General features: G+C 40.3%; 2 protein-coding genes across 5 annotated transcripts in view; both read right to left on the bottom strand.

Moving 5' to 3' along the window:
- mtss1 (MTSS I-BAR domain containing 1) overlaps window positions 1-4,670 on the bottom strand; it is a 42,592-nt gene extending 37,922 nt beyond the window's left edge. The window contains 1 exon segment of the mRNA XM_035524111.1: window positions 3,945-4,670. Coding sequence (XP_035380004.1) covers window positions 3,945-4,016 — 72 coding nt within the window. The 5' untranslated portion in view covers window positions 4,017-4,670.
- Window positions 4,671-5,518: 848 nt separating this feature from the next.
- On the bottom strand, window positions 5,519-13,147 carry osgn1 (oxidative stress induced growth inhibitor 1). 4 transcript variants are annotated; one of them, XM_027026304.2, is made up of 6 exons: window positions 13,030-13,147; window positions 11,362-11,435; window positions 10,935-11,071; window positions 10,588-10,779; window positions 9,936-10,027; window positions 5,519-8,278 (listed from the first exon to the last, which is right to left on the bottom strand). In XM_027026304.2, exons 2-6 carry the CDS (start codon window positions 11,417-11,419, stop codon window positions 7,153-7,155), a joined length of 1,605 nt encoding a protein of 534 aa, XP_026882105.1. In that variant the 5' UTR covers window positions 11,420-11,435; window positions 13,030-13,147; the 3' UTR covers window positions 5,519-7,152. The 4 variants fall into 4 exon arrangements, with proteins under 4 accessions (XP_026882105.1, XP_026882102.2, XP_026882103.2 ...); XM_027026301.2 differs by lacking the exon at window positions 13,030-13,147 and adding an exon at window positions 12,144-12,259; XM_027026302.2 differs by lacking the exon at window positions 13,030-13,147 and adding an exon at window positions 12,144-12,259 and having other exon boundaries at window positions 10,935-11,029.
- Between the last annotated feature and the right edge of the window lie 1,602 nt (window positions 13,148-14,749).

The following is a 14,749-nucleotide window of genomic DNA, read 5'->3' as shown; positions in this document are numbered from 1 at the left end:
TGCCTCCAAATCCAGCCAAGTTCCTTTCATGTTTTTGCAGTTACTTTACTTCTGTCTCTTCGCTCTCTTTCTTCTCTAGAGAAGACCTTTCTTATGGGCCCACTCCCCTGAGTTTTGCCTTCAACTATATGAAAGCCACTTGATCTCATATATTCATATTATTCACACACATACATACATATATATATATATGCATACACACATATATATATATATATATATATATATATATATATATATATATATATATATATATATATATATATATATATATATATATATATATATATATATATATATATATATATTTATTTTATTTTTTTATTAGTAGTTGCTTTGCGGGTATCATAATCTTGTCTCTTTCCCTGTTGCTATGGCAAAGAAATAGAGACAAAGAGAATAGGAAGAATAGGAAGAATAAAAAAACCTGTTGGTCAACTCTATAGAATTACAAAACATCAACATGAAACACACAGTACAGTAAGCAGACATTTCTTTGAGAGTCAGTATATGAAACATATATCAAGGTAAATTCAGGCCTGAAGTTTGCAGTTTGCCTAGTCAACCATAAAATGCGTTAATTAGTATACTGAAAAATAGCATGATTTATATTTTCAGTCTTAAGAGATCATAACTTACTGACATCTGAATGGAAGCAAAATTCCCTCCTAGAATAGAAAACAACTATGAAGTTTCACTTCTAGGGCTCAGATGAGTGAAAGAGCTGTCAGGTTTGGCCTTTTATCAGGTGTGTTCTGTACTTACACAGGAAACACCTACACATGCCAGCCAAGAGGCACACCTTCATATGCACGCACTGATGCACTGCCCTACCTGCAAATCAGGCCCAGGAAGTACAGCTCTACTCAGAGATTCTGTGAACCTACTCCCAGTAAACCAATATCCTGTGTCATTATCGGGATATTTACTATTTTAGAATAAAACGACTTATTTTGTTCTCACAGAGTTATAGATTAAACAAATGACAAAAGCATAAATATAAAAACCAATACATTTAACATCACATACAAAGAGGAACAGAAATCCAATCCAACAATCCATGCCAACCAGTGAGAAGAGGTACTCTAATGGGTTCCCAGCTATGGTCTGCATGCGACTCCAGGGAGATTTAAACAAGATGCAACATTTTTAAACATGATAGACTCAAAATGTGTAACAGAACTTGCCACTTTGAAAAATCAAAACAGAATATTGCTATAGCCTACTGACAGTAATGTATTAGAGATTGTAGAGCTAGCAAAGTAGTTAAAACACAACTTGAGGAGTTAACGGCAGACTATTATCTAGGCTATAGCCTGAAATGTATACTGCTAAAAACACACTGCTGAGTAAAAAACATGTTAACTGGCTCTCAATGAACATATCCCTGAAATAAATAAGTAAAAGGCAGTTAGTGTAGTTATTACAGTCCAATTTACTGTATTTCAATCCATTTCAAGGCAAAAATGGGTAATCCCCTACTAGGTAATTCACCACCATAATTTTGCAGATCTGATTATTACATTATTCTGCCATTTACATGTCTGTAAACTCAGGGCCCTTTTAGGTAGGTTATCAATTTCTGTGTTCAGTCTACTGGCTATTACTCCCACTTAATCAAATCTGTTGTGTAGGGAAAATTACATTTTATTGGAGTTCTTCAAAGATTTACACATTATATCACTCATAACAGTACAGAACATGCAATACAAAATGGACAAGCTCACCCAAGACATTTTTATAGACCGGTAGACAGTAAACTTATTTGGGCAAAGCCACAGCACAGCATTGTCGATAGAATCCCATGACCACCTGCGCAAGCACAATAGAAGACTGGTTCCTATCAGGTATAGGCTTCAGGAGACTTAAGTGAGCCAAAAAGAGGCAAAGAGGCCACAAGGTAACCAGGGAAGCTTTGCTTTCAATCACTCTACATTCAAAGCATGCTGCCTTAGAAGTGAGCTAAGATCAGACTGGCCCACCGTCATCCATGCTCATCACTCTGCATGCCAAACAGCAAAACCGAAGGCAGCAGACACCGATTATTCCTCAGCCCCCTCAGGATGACAGCAGTCCAACAGCCAAGTGAATACCTTGCTCGGCACATTCTTGAGATTCAACATGGAGCCCCTTCCCCCTCTTCCTTTGTCGGTGCCCTTCAACTCTTTCATCGTAATGTGTACACACTACCTTATACTGGCCAGACCTTGTCATCTTTGTAGGTGAGGCTCCTCTGAATGCACATGTACACCATACTGCAGTGTTCTGATGTTCATATGTTTAAACATTTATGCTGTTCAAATATGAACTAGTAGCATCTGCATATGCTTTTTTAAATACAGGAACAGGTTTTGTAATTTTGCTTAGCTGTAGATGTTTGACACTAGATGGACCATGAGAACATACCAGAATCTTATTTTAAAGAGAATTTATCAAGTTAAATTCCAATCACAGTATTGGTTAGAAAAATAAGATATTTTCCCCCCGATTTGTTTTTTAGATATTTTTGGCCTTACTTCTAAACAGTGATTTAAAAACAATTATGCTGACTTTATCTAAACAATGCATGGATGAAGTCCAGCCTTAGATGCATAGATGCCACCAATTCCAAGATACAGATTAAATTTAATCCTAAATGCAGATACAGCAATTGAAACCAAAGCTTGATTCAGTTATTACCTTGGAAACTATTCTGACAGATACCAAGCAAATGAACCAAAATGTACTCATAGCTATTAATAACAATAGGGTAGGCTGACAAATGTGTGGGACACATAGGGCAGGCAGACAAATGTGTGATTTTCTAAGATCTATAATTAGTGGACTGCTGGAAAAAGTATCTATGCTGGCTACTTATTTTACCAAGGGAGAAGAGTCAGACCAAAGGTAAACGAGCCTGATAGTCATATTGCAAAGTGTTGCAAGTGTCGCTGGATCATACCTTTGGAGCCATCCCACACTTACCATGTGACTAAAGTGTATGTGGATAAAACACACCCATACACACTAAGGGGATATCCTGCATACTCCACATTTCCTGTGAGTCAAGTAGCCTGTTTCCACACTCTTAGGGCACAAACTTAAATAAATTAAGAGGGGGCGGCAATGGCCCCATTATCCCTTTGCCAAAATGTTTAGGCCTTCAGCCCAGAGTAAGCATAAAACAAACAGCCAACAAATAGCATTTTCCTTTAATAATGTGGGAACTGCTTTAGCTTCATCTAAACTCAAAGCTACCACAAAACGTGTTGTAATGGCAGCTGGACTCACTGACTCAAGCCTGAGCAGAGAATGTTTGCCATGTTTCCCAATTCCTCGGAAGCATCTAAAACGTAACCAGCCTGAGTCATGAGATAAGGCACCGGTAACACGTAGAGCCTTATACTGTATCCAACAAAAATATTTAGTACCGTCACAGTGAAGTATTTGGCCACTTCCATTCACTAAATATTGGTACATATAGCTACCGCATTTGCAAATCACAAATACGCTTAACTTCGATAAAATATGCAAAGGAAATGCAAACTAATACAGGTTAGATAGTGAGTAAATGTATAAATCATGTTAGTTCATTATGACAACACTGAAACTTGTGTTAAATTGTAATAAAGGTCCTGAATTTAATTTGCCTTTTATTGGCGAATAACTGTTTGGTATATCAGTTTTCTTATAGATTAAGGATATACATGTATTTTTCATTATTTATTTATTTTCTTAAAAGCCATTAGAAATCTTCAATTTTCAGTCGACCAACCAGCGAACTGTTGCCAGCCTATGTGAAGCTTCGTTGGTCAAATTTTGTATGCCAAACAGATGGCAAATAACTTATGATGAGGGCATTTGTACAAAGTACATATAATATTGATCAATTAACGCAAATGACCGAGCCATAGAGATGAATTTGGTATAGTGAAAGACATCATTAGCTATCCATTTCGAGTTACCTTCATGTCGTTCATGATGGTTTGGAAGAGCCCTCCCAAAGCGCTACACTCCTTCTCGATTCCCGCATCCATTTTCCACGTCCGAAAAATCCAAGAACACTGACCCCGGAGTTATCTTCGTGCGAGCAAGCTTAGAAATGTGTTATCAATAGGGAAACGTTTCTGTCAACAATACAACGTTAGCTGGCTGCCTCCGCCAAGGTGAATGTTCCCAAAAAAAGACAAAATGGACAAATAAGGAGAAACAGTAGGTGGAGTATTCCTCGGATAGCACAGCTAGCACTGCCAGGCTAGCCGGCTAATTAGTACTACTACTAGCTTGCTAACTTAGTAAACCGATGTAAATGCATCGCGATTTCTTTTATTTTTTAAAAGTACACGAAGCGTGTTAAAATCGTCCGAAGGTCGTTTCCAAAATATGCCTTCAAGCAAATGAACTGGCACGCAACCCTGTAGATAGACCTGCGAAATCTATAATTAAGACAGAGAAACTACCTGGCTAGCTAGCTAGTTACTAACGTTTAAACGGATTCAAGTTACTTGATCAATAGTTGCATTAACCCGCTAGCTTTTTTCAACCTTCTTCAGCTCTGATCATGGTCCCATTCATCTGCTGATCCAAACGGATGCCCAGTCCTCGGTCCAGTTATTTTAACTTTTAAATGAATATTCACAGACCCACTGTCACTAAACCGTTTCAACTCCACTCGTGAGTAGCTTCCCTCTCTCCTGTATGCCTACAGCTCCTAGTTTACGATCCTAGTTTAGGGCGGAGCTAAAAGCTTTTGGCTACCTTCGGAGTATTTCGTTACACTTCGGAGTGTAACGTTAGTCCAAGCTAATACCTTCACCTTCAACATTTTTGACTTTACTGTGAGCTACTTTCAAATTCTCTTAAATTTGGTGAACATCTTAATTTTAATTTCGTAAAATGTAAGAATTGAGGGCAATAGCCTCCTTTTCCACCGAAGGAAATCATCTTCAAAAAACATTTTTATTGAAGAGAAAACCTCACCAATCCCCTTCTATAATCCAGAAATCCTAAACGCGATTCTGTATCTACTTCTAGTTTTCTCAATCACACACTTGTCTGATCTATTATATTTATAATGTTATGCAATTAAGTCTGATGCATCTTGTAGATTGCAGTATCATGGCAAGTCACACAGTCCACGCCCCCAGTGGTTGTCCGCCTCTCTCCCAAAATAGAGAGGTCACCTTGCTCAGCTACTTAACTACTAACTACACTAAGACATTATCCCAATTTTTGAAGAAAAAAAAAAGTGACCAGCTAAGGATCAGCCAATATTGTTTTCTATATGTAATTTAAAATCGAAGATATTTCAAGATGCCCTCTAAAATAACGATGGCACACGTTTACTATGGAATATCCTATACAGAGAGGACACAAAAGGGAGAGTTAATGAGCGGTTTTTGTTCACGTGCACGGTTCACATGAGCTAGTAAACTAGTGAATTGTAGCTGCGTAGCGCTGTTTGACGCGTGCGACTGCAACATTAATGGCTTTACCGTCATCCTGTGGTAAAGCTTTGGAACTACACCAGACACCAAGATATTTATCCCAAAACATTGGGTGATTTATTTGCTTTTAATATTGTATTTTTTAGTAACAATTTATTCACGTAAACGGTGAGTCAACTACACTATTTTTTACAAAAATATAAGAATGCAAACATTAAATCAGGGAGCCACCATCAATTATATCTAGAGGCTTGGACCACCACTGTGGATTTATAATGTAATTTAATCACCAAAAAAAAAAACCCACCCACACCCAAAGTTTATAAATTTGTCACTTGGAATGCTTCTTTAAAATGTTTACTTTGCACTATATAAAATAGTTTCAAACAAAGAAATTGCTTTTTGTATTCAATATATACACATTTTCATAATTTTGTTTTGAAAAATAAAAGTATGCTGTCCCTTGTTTTACATTTAGCCTTCTCCCTTTTTAAAAATTCAATTATTAAAAATTAAAATTTACTTCATTTAAGGCCTCAATTGCTTCAATGGCAAACAAATATTTGGCCCAACACCTTCAATATCACACAGGTCACCTTCATAAAGAACTTGGTCTTCGCACACATGCAGGCAATTTATGCAGGACTCTTGAATCTAAATTCAATTTCAGTAGTGCAATTACACAAGGAATCACCAAATGTGACAACATTCATACCTGCAAGGTCAAACCGTGCAGTAAGGCTCCCTAGTAGTTAAGATCCAAGTTGGAACTTGTTTGCTAATTTTAACATTGCTTACTAACACATCATTACACCTCTGTCTTCATAATGTCTATTGGTCTTAATTTTAGCAACTTGTGACCACACACACAAATTAGTAAATTACTAAGAAGGTAGAATACCATTATTTTTTAATGCTGAAGGCAAATCAGACAAAGGATTAAGCATAGGGATGATAAAAAATACCACTATAAATACATATAAAAATGACTGACTATTTGAGAACACATACATGTGTTAGTATAATAGCTTGACATTTCACAGCAAAAGTTTGAATCATGGGACAGACACACACAGACACGTCTGTGCTAGTCCTTCTATGAATAGAGTTCATATTCAAAACATTAAAAGAAACAAGTAAATGAAAGCAAGTACCAGGACTGATACAAAAACAAAATTTGCTTGGCAAAGAGTTTAGTATTCCCCATATGAAGAATTCAGGTCATTATCCATCATTATTGCCTTCAACAGCCCCTATAAACAACTCATTACAGAAAAAGTTGTACAGCAAGTATTTACATGGAAGGAGTACAAAGAGTGCAAACATTTTTTTGGCACAATAACTATGCCATGACAGAAGTTAAAAAAAAAAAATAATAAAATAATAATAATTCCCTGAAGTCTTTGAGTACAGTGCCTTAAACTAGCGAGATATGCAGTTTTAACACCGTCATGCATGTGCAGAACACCAGCATGTACCGACTGTTGTAATCAAGGCTGGGTCCTGGTTTGTTAAAAGCACACAACAGTCCAAGCAAACATTTCACATGTTTTCCTCCTTTTTACCCATTTTTTCCTTCTTCTTTTGCCCTCATTCTGGGCTATCCCTTTCTTTGCAGACATGGAGCTGCTCAGTGATTAGTGTTTCTGGCATTACAGGGAGTTCATTAAAGAAGACCTTCCCCTTAACCCTTTAAAAGCAGATGAGCATGCAGCAAAATAGTCAGTCATTCAACTTTGCCCATTTCTCTCCTCTCCAGTCTCTCCTTCACACTCTGTCCCTGTCCCCCCTCCACACACACCAGGCTGCAGTTGGACAGTTGGTGACTCAGCAAGTGGTAGGCGGAGCTCTCTGCTGTGGCCCTGTCTGGCAGTGATCGCCGTTTGCGAGCCAAGTCGCACGCGATCGCCAGGGCACCCCCCTTCAGGAAGCGAACAAAGTTTTCGCCGACCAGCGGGCCCATGGCATACAGTCCCGGCTCCTGCACACACTCATATGTGTATGGGTTAACGTCGATAGGATTGCGCCGGCAGCTGATTGGCTCGCCAGGCTCCAACCCCAGGGCTCGCCCCTGCTCGGGCGCAAACCCCAGGTCTGGGTGGGAGCCAATTAGGACCAGTGCCATGGAGACACATAGCGCCATCTGATGCCCTTCCTCCCCCTCCAGCACGCACTTGCCGCCAGGCTTGAATGCCACCACGCGGTGCTTGGGGAAGCTGAGGTAGCCAAGGTAGCGGGCCACGTTGTCACCCCCGCCAGGCAGCGGTACACTCTGGGCTCCTGGCTCCGACTCAGCGTCACCCGGCTGGTACTGCTGCTGGCTCATCATCTGGTGCACTTTGTGGTACTCCGGGTACAGAAGCTTGGGCAACTGGTTGAAGATGAGAGCCGGGTCAGACACGGAGCGCCGAAAGGCGTGGTAAACAGGTGTGTTGAGGTGGTGGGCAGCCAGCACTGCGTCAGCTGCCGTCAACCCTGCACCCACCACCAGCACGGGCTCAGATGCCCGGCCCAGGCGCCCCGACAGAATGGCCGCCTCCAGCTCCCAGAAGCTGTGGCACACAAAGGGCAGTGTCTCGCCCTCTATACCCAGCCGGGCAGGGATGTCGTGGGTGCCTGTGGCGAGGACCACGTTCTCAGCCTGTACAGAGAAGGGCAGGTCCATCATTGTGTCAGCCCGCCTTTGCACCCCCTCAACCCTCCATCCAGAGCGTCCGGGGCCCAGGGCCACACGCTGTAGTGACGTGACTGTGGTGCCACATGCAAAGCGCCCCTCCAGACCCATCTGACTGACATAGTGCTGGTAGTAGGAGGCGATCTCAGTGGGCGTGGCCCGATCATTGCGCACGCTCCTGAAAACACAGATGTGCACGCATGCAGAGGGAAAGTGTTAGAACTATTAGATAAGTTACATATTTAGTCTCAGAATAACTTCACATGATGGATAAATACAAAGAAAAAAATAAGTTAAAAAATAAAAATATTCATTCTCACACAAAACTAATATGTATGGCCATCAGAAAATACTCTGGTTGAAACTTTTTAAGACATGTTTGTTTCAATGACCATTGAAGTTTTTGGAAGTAGCAAAAGAATAGCACATTTATTAATCCATAAATTAATATTCCATCATAACTACATACTATAATCTAAGGTGTTGGGAAATGGATCCTTCCATTGGATTCCAATGGATTACAATACAACATAAGGGTCATGTTAAATGTTAACATTTACAACTGGAAAGAAAGACACTATAATTACAATGGTAAAGAAAACCTTTTTGAAACAAATTGTACTTTTGTTCCCATTATTCATGTTAGTTCAGGATATTAAAAATATTTTTATTGCAATCAGCCTGAATGAAAGGGTCATTTGGAATATGGTAGAGTGAAAATCTTCACCAGTACACAGCCATACTGCACCTTCCTTAAACAAAGTGAAACCTCGACATTTTGTACATAAATCACAAGTTCATTCCACTTCTATCTACACAGCCCAAATCTCAGCAGCAGCTGCAGACCTGAGAACTGGTTTCATCCCTTAACAAAACAATTGATACTGTTGGATCGTTTGGAGAGCCTAAAATCAACACTGGAGTGGAAGCATGAGTGCTCTGGCCCCTCTTGGCAATACTCACCCTGATAGCATTCCAGAGATAAAGCAGCCAATGCTGTTAAAGCACCCAGCACTGTGGCCACTAAACATGACTGGCCCCATCTTAGAGGAACACAGCTACACAGTGGTAGACACTTACTGTTGACTTCTGCCAAAATGCTAAATTCTCTAGCTAATAAGAGGTTTAATAATATTTAGAATTACAACTGAAGTTTTTATTTTTGCCAGAAATGTCTTTGCCGAGTCTGTACTTAGAAAGACATTTGAGAGATTTCACCAAGAAAGAATATTGGCCAAAGGTCATTTTTCTTCAACAACTTTGTATAGTGATATTGTTACAAAGGCGGCAGCCACCCTTTCCTTCCTGGGTTCAAGTCCCAGGTATGGTGGTCTTCGTTACACATTGTGTCAGAAGTGGGATGGCAGTGAGAATTGGAAGCGTGCCCCAGGTTGATGAACCCACACTTCTTGTGAGGGGTATGGTGTAGCCGGGTGCGAGAGCCCCTGATGAGGGGCATGGGCGTAGCCCTGATGGAAAGGGCATTTGTATGCGGAGAGACATGTAGACAGTGTCACATGCAGGGGATAATTCCCAGAGGTGAAGTCATTGTGACAGGGACCATCACCCCCCCCCCCTCCGAAGGGGAGGATTGTGTGATGTGAGACCGTCACTTAGGAAGGTTAAATGGATACTCTGGCTGCTATGCCAGGCAGCTGGCTCTTTGGTCTAGTGTCAGAGCTCATGTTTACCTCCCATCAGCCTGTATTTGAGCGCTGGGTAGGGTGGCTGCCTTCAGTTTTTGTAACAGTTATATAGAATCATTGTGATACAGTTGCAACATCTCCCATATCGTCTCCAAGCTGATGCAACACTCCTGTTACAGTCTGGTATACCTGCGTTTGTCCCTCATCCAGTCCTTCAGTTTGAGGCCTGGAAGTTCCATCCAGTTGGCAAGGCTGAGTGTTAGCATAGAGCCCTCCATCGCCTGCACGTGCAACAAAGACAAGGCAGTTAAAGGAGGCAAATGGACATGTGGAGGATAGGATGAGCAGCTGATCGGCACTCCTGCATGGGTGATACCAGCACCAACGATAATGTTGGTGCAGGCATCTCACACACCCAACCCATCCACACCTGCTCCCTGAACCCGGTTCAAGCAGAGGAGTTGAAGTAGAGCAGTCAAATTTGGGTCTCAGCCACTCATTTATATTCATCCATGAAAGTTTTGTTGTACTTCTGTTCAATGTGTATGTAAATAAGGAACAAAGGATTAAGGATTTCACGATATTGCTTTGCAAGTGGCTCAGGGAAACCGTGCTTACATTAGCTAGTGTGTGCTATGGAAGCCATGGGTCATGCCTTAAAAAAAAAATAATAAAAAAAAAATAATAATAATAATAATAATAAACTCCTGGTGGGCCACCTACTTGCAGGTTACATGTAGCAGTAGCACACTGCCTTTGCTACCTAAAAGCTCCCCCTCATTAGCACAAGAAACTAACCCCCATTTAGTGGCCAGTTTAGTTCTGAAGTGTGGACACTTACATGCCATGCTCCCCCGGGCGGGCCTTTCCCCAATACCAGGTGTGGTATGGCTCGCTCTGGTTCATGTCGCCAGAGCAACGGTGAGGTGTAGTTCAATCCAAAATCGCTGTCAGGCAGGAGCAAGGAGTCGAAGAGCACAGCAACTGGGTTTGACGATCGGCCCTCCACCCCTTCACACAGATACTCCAGATCCTACCCCCCCCCCCCACACACAAATTGATTTTTAATTTTTTTTTCCTCCACTGGGAAAGAAATGAGATTATATCTTACATAGAACAACTTTCTCTACAGCAAATCTAATGACCTAATAGATTTTGATATGGCGAGCATGTGTGGACATGTCTTACCTGTTCAAACAATGACAAGTGAGAGTTCTCAGCAAGTTTTCTGTGTAGGACTGGATTAGGGTGGAAGCCCTCAGGAGACAAGTAGGGAGTGTATCCTGACAGTAGGTAGGATATACAGATACCTGAAGGCCCGTTGCCTTTTGAAGAAATGGGTATATATGCATGAATGCACACACACACACCAATCTTGGAGGGAAATGGGGAACTTGCATACATGTATCAGTATCTGTGCTCCCTGAGAATTGAACCCAGAACCCTGACAGTGCCAGTACCTTCCTCTGTCACCACCAACAGGTGAGATACAGCATCATCCAACCCTTAACCCATCACCACATCATCTCCATCAGATATCACAGCATGACAACACAAGCACAGCAAGACAAAGCAGCTCTACATGGGTCATTACAGATTAAAGCATGGTCCTTACCAATAATGACCACAGATAGCACATCTTCAGATGAAGAGTCTTTGTTACGCAGATCCATGGCTGAAGGGCTCCAGCTGTGTAAATCCAAAAAAGCAAAAGGGGTTAGTCACAAAGTCTCTCTCACACATACATCTCAACTCACTCGCTATATATAAAATGTAAATAATAAAACAGTTCCATTTTAAGAAAAATGCAACTACAAGTGCATCCATAAATCAAGACTAAAGTGTCTTGTTTCCGCTTTCCTCTTCAACTGTGGCGCAGGAAAGGAAACGACCCCTAACATCGATGCTCCACAAATATAGGGAATAAAAGGACGTCCCCTCCTTTCGGCCACGGGAGCTGAAGCTAGGACAATGTCCAAGCAAGCAACACGACAGAGGGAGTGGTACAAAAGCACTGGCACTGAAAAAAAATGCTGGATTTCGATAGCAAAAAGTGACCCGAGAACCTGGCATAGGGTTAAAACAATAAACAAACAAACAGAAGCACAGAAAGTAAAAATTACACTCAACATTGGAAGTAAATGTAAATGCAAAGAATAAACACATGAACAACAACAAAAAAAACAACAACCATGAACCACCGCACGTTCAACGTGCATAACGACAGATAGCGATAGTGTTGAACTGACAGACGCAGAGAAACGCCTGAAACGTTTGTATAGTAAGCTCTGTAGTAAGCGTGACTCTGCAGAAATTTTAAAGCGATAGCAGTCTAACATATGCTACTGCGTAAAACGTAATCACTAAATGGTTAATTTATGATGTCCAGTGACCAACCTGTATTCGTTGCGATGTTTTGGGGCACAGTGGCATGTTATGATTAGTATACATATTGTTTCGAGCAAAAAGAAATATCTTAGAATGAAGGCTGTGCACATGGCGCATGCGCATCAGGGAGGCCTGAAGACTGACTAGGTGAGACATAGCTCGTCTAAATGTGGAGAAGTTAGTTCCACGTTTGCGGGGCAATATTTAACGAACTGTGTACGGATCAACATAAGCAGTATACAGAACAGCCAACAGAAGTTTGGCCTTCTTGTGTTTCCTCCCAGCAAACAAGGGTACAACAAAATGATACAATGATTCGTTAGAACGTTATTAATACTAGCTATTCAGCGAATCGCCCGGTAGGTCAAGACGTGACATTCAGTTCGGAAGCAGGTGTCTTGAAACCTTTTCTCCTTAAACGTGCGAACTATAGCTTACACTAACCTCCACGTTACACATACTTTGTCTCTAGACTTTCGGTGAATGCACCATTTCGGGTTCCCGTTAAAACGAACGGTTTCCTTAACGGCAGTGTTAATAACTTTGTGCAAAAGATATTCGCTGCACCGCTCCTGTTCCCTGTACAAGTCTGACTGCTTCGTAGCGGTCTAATGCACTATGTGAGCAGATTCAGGCTACAAATCTGACAGGATTTCCATTAGCCTAAAGAGAACTATAGTTAAGTCATTATACTGCAGCAGATAGTAGCCGCCTGGTCTTGTGCTTTCATATTAACTGGCATAGTTTTATAAAGCACCCTGTAAAAAGCATTGTACGTTTCCACAGTTCATGAGTAGTTGTCAGTGCAGTACTAAATTGGGGATCGTTACTCCGCATTAGTGTGAAGATATCGCCCACGAGCAGAAGAAAGAATAATGGCCAGTTAGGTACCTACCGGTCACGCGGTTGTGTTGAAAGCTAAATATAGTTCTTTCAAATAGGTCAATCTGCTTTTTATTGAAGCGTAATTAAAATGTGGTCGTGAGATTCACTCGTCTTCTTCAGATACTGCCGTGATCCTTTTACTGTAACCACCAAACGCGTGTACACTTGGTTTTATAATTCATCACGCCCTCCTACCAGTCCTGAACCAATTAGTGGCGAATGACAATGACGCTTTGCGTTATCATTGGCGCTGTTCATGGTTATAAAAGCACCGCCCAACTTCTGTTTGCACTTTTTTCCGACTTCACAACCGCTCGACATTGATTGGGTGAAATTGCCTGTCTGCTCCCTTGAGCCAACAAGGCTAGACTACGCTTTGCACCTTTGCACATAGCTTTGTAATGAGAGCGGACTGATGAATGAAATATTTGTAGCTAATGAAACATTTACACCTGCCACTTGTGACTCATCAGTTTTGCCATTTACCTTGGGTCAGGTAACATAAAACAAGATGGATTAAATAAACATGCTACAAGATAAAAAAGACAGTTTAAATTAAAAGATAGACAAAAAAACATGAATGGATGGATGCTCCCCAATAAAAATATCTCCAAATTTCATTTCTTATTTTTTTTTTTTTTTGACTTTTTTTTTTTTTTTTTTTTTTTTTTTACTGTTTTCATTAGGCCTATTGTGATTGTTTTTATATGGTTAGTAAGAAATAATCTCTTTGAGAAATAGTCAAAGAGATAGAAGACATCTTTGAAAATGTTCCTATAACTTGTTGAGGGAAAATGCACTAATGCACTTGTTGAGGGAAAATGCACAAATTCCTCTTCTCACTTATTAGATTTTAACTGAGAGATTCCTGAGAACAAACATCTTCAAACAGTCCATAAACAAATAAATGTCCTTATTATTCAGTGAGGTTAGGGAGATTTGCACTTAATCTGCAAGGTAAACCAGAAAGATGGATTTGAAGTAACTATCTTACAAATTCAGCTACAATCCTGCCTATTGCAAATACACTTTGGTTATCCCAAATTGAACTAGTTTATGAAAAATAAAAATGTATTTAACACACAAAAGCTAATTACTGAATATTCTAGATGCCCTAAAAATGTTAAACATATGAAGGTTCATTATTACATTGTACTAATGTACAATGGGAGTGTGAGTGTCTGAAAATTGTTTTGAAATAAAATTCTAAGTACAATATCTGAAATTATAGCATTTCCCAAATTTTATATTCTTGGTCTTTTCCTAAAAATGCAGTTATTAAGTGAATTTAAATGAGTGAATATTTAATGTGTGATAGTAAGTAAGTTGACGTTAAGTTGTTATGTTAAGTTGATGTCTATTATTATGTTTCATTGCATCTGAAGCCTCTTAGACTGCATTCACTATGGTGAATTTTCTTAAGGTTTGCAATAGATTGTACTCTTTTCAGTAGCCTTCAAAAATGTTTTTTACAGAGTTAGGTGTGTGTTAAAACAACAATGTTGATTGACATGCCCAGTGTGAATATCTGATTCAATGGTTCTGCGTTAGTTGTCACAACAGCAAAAGTAGTATAATTATGAGATTAGACATGGATATAACACCTGAGGGGAGTAAAAGAAACATTTCTCCATGTTTCTCCAAGAGTTAAATAATGTGACACTAGTGCACAACAGTAATCTAACTATTCTGGTAAACCTTGATAGCCAAGACGATCTATTTTAATCATT

This window comes from Electrophorus electricus, chromosome 3, assembly GCF_013358815.1.
Source record: "Electrophorus electricus isolate fEleEle1 chromosome 3, fEleEle1.pri, whole genome shotgun sequence".
Taxonomy (NCBI): domain Eukaryota; kingdom Metazoa; phylum Chordata; class Actinopteri; order Gymnotiformes; family Gymnotidae; genus Electrophorus; species Electrophorus electricus.
This window is presented reverse-complemented; position numbering and strand designations above follow the sequence as displayed.

Bases quoted from the DNA above. Each gene is read 5' to 3' on its own strand.
- osgn1 (XM_027026301.2), bottom strand. From the start codon at position 12,244: ATGTGCACAGCCTTCATTCTAAGATATTTCTTTTTGCTCGAAACAATA. The intron at 11,436-12,143 runs GTTGGTCACTGG...GGATTTACACAG, and splicing joins AAACATCGCAACGAATACAG to CTGGAGCCCTTCAGCCATGG. The intron at 11,072-11,361 runs GTAAGGACCATG...TTTCTTCAAAAG, and splicing joins GCTATCTGTGGTCATTATTG to GCAACGGGCCTTCAGGTATC.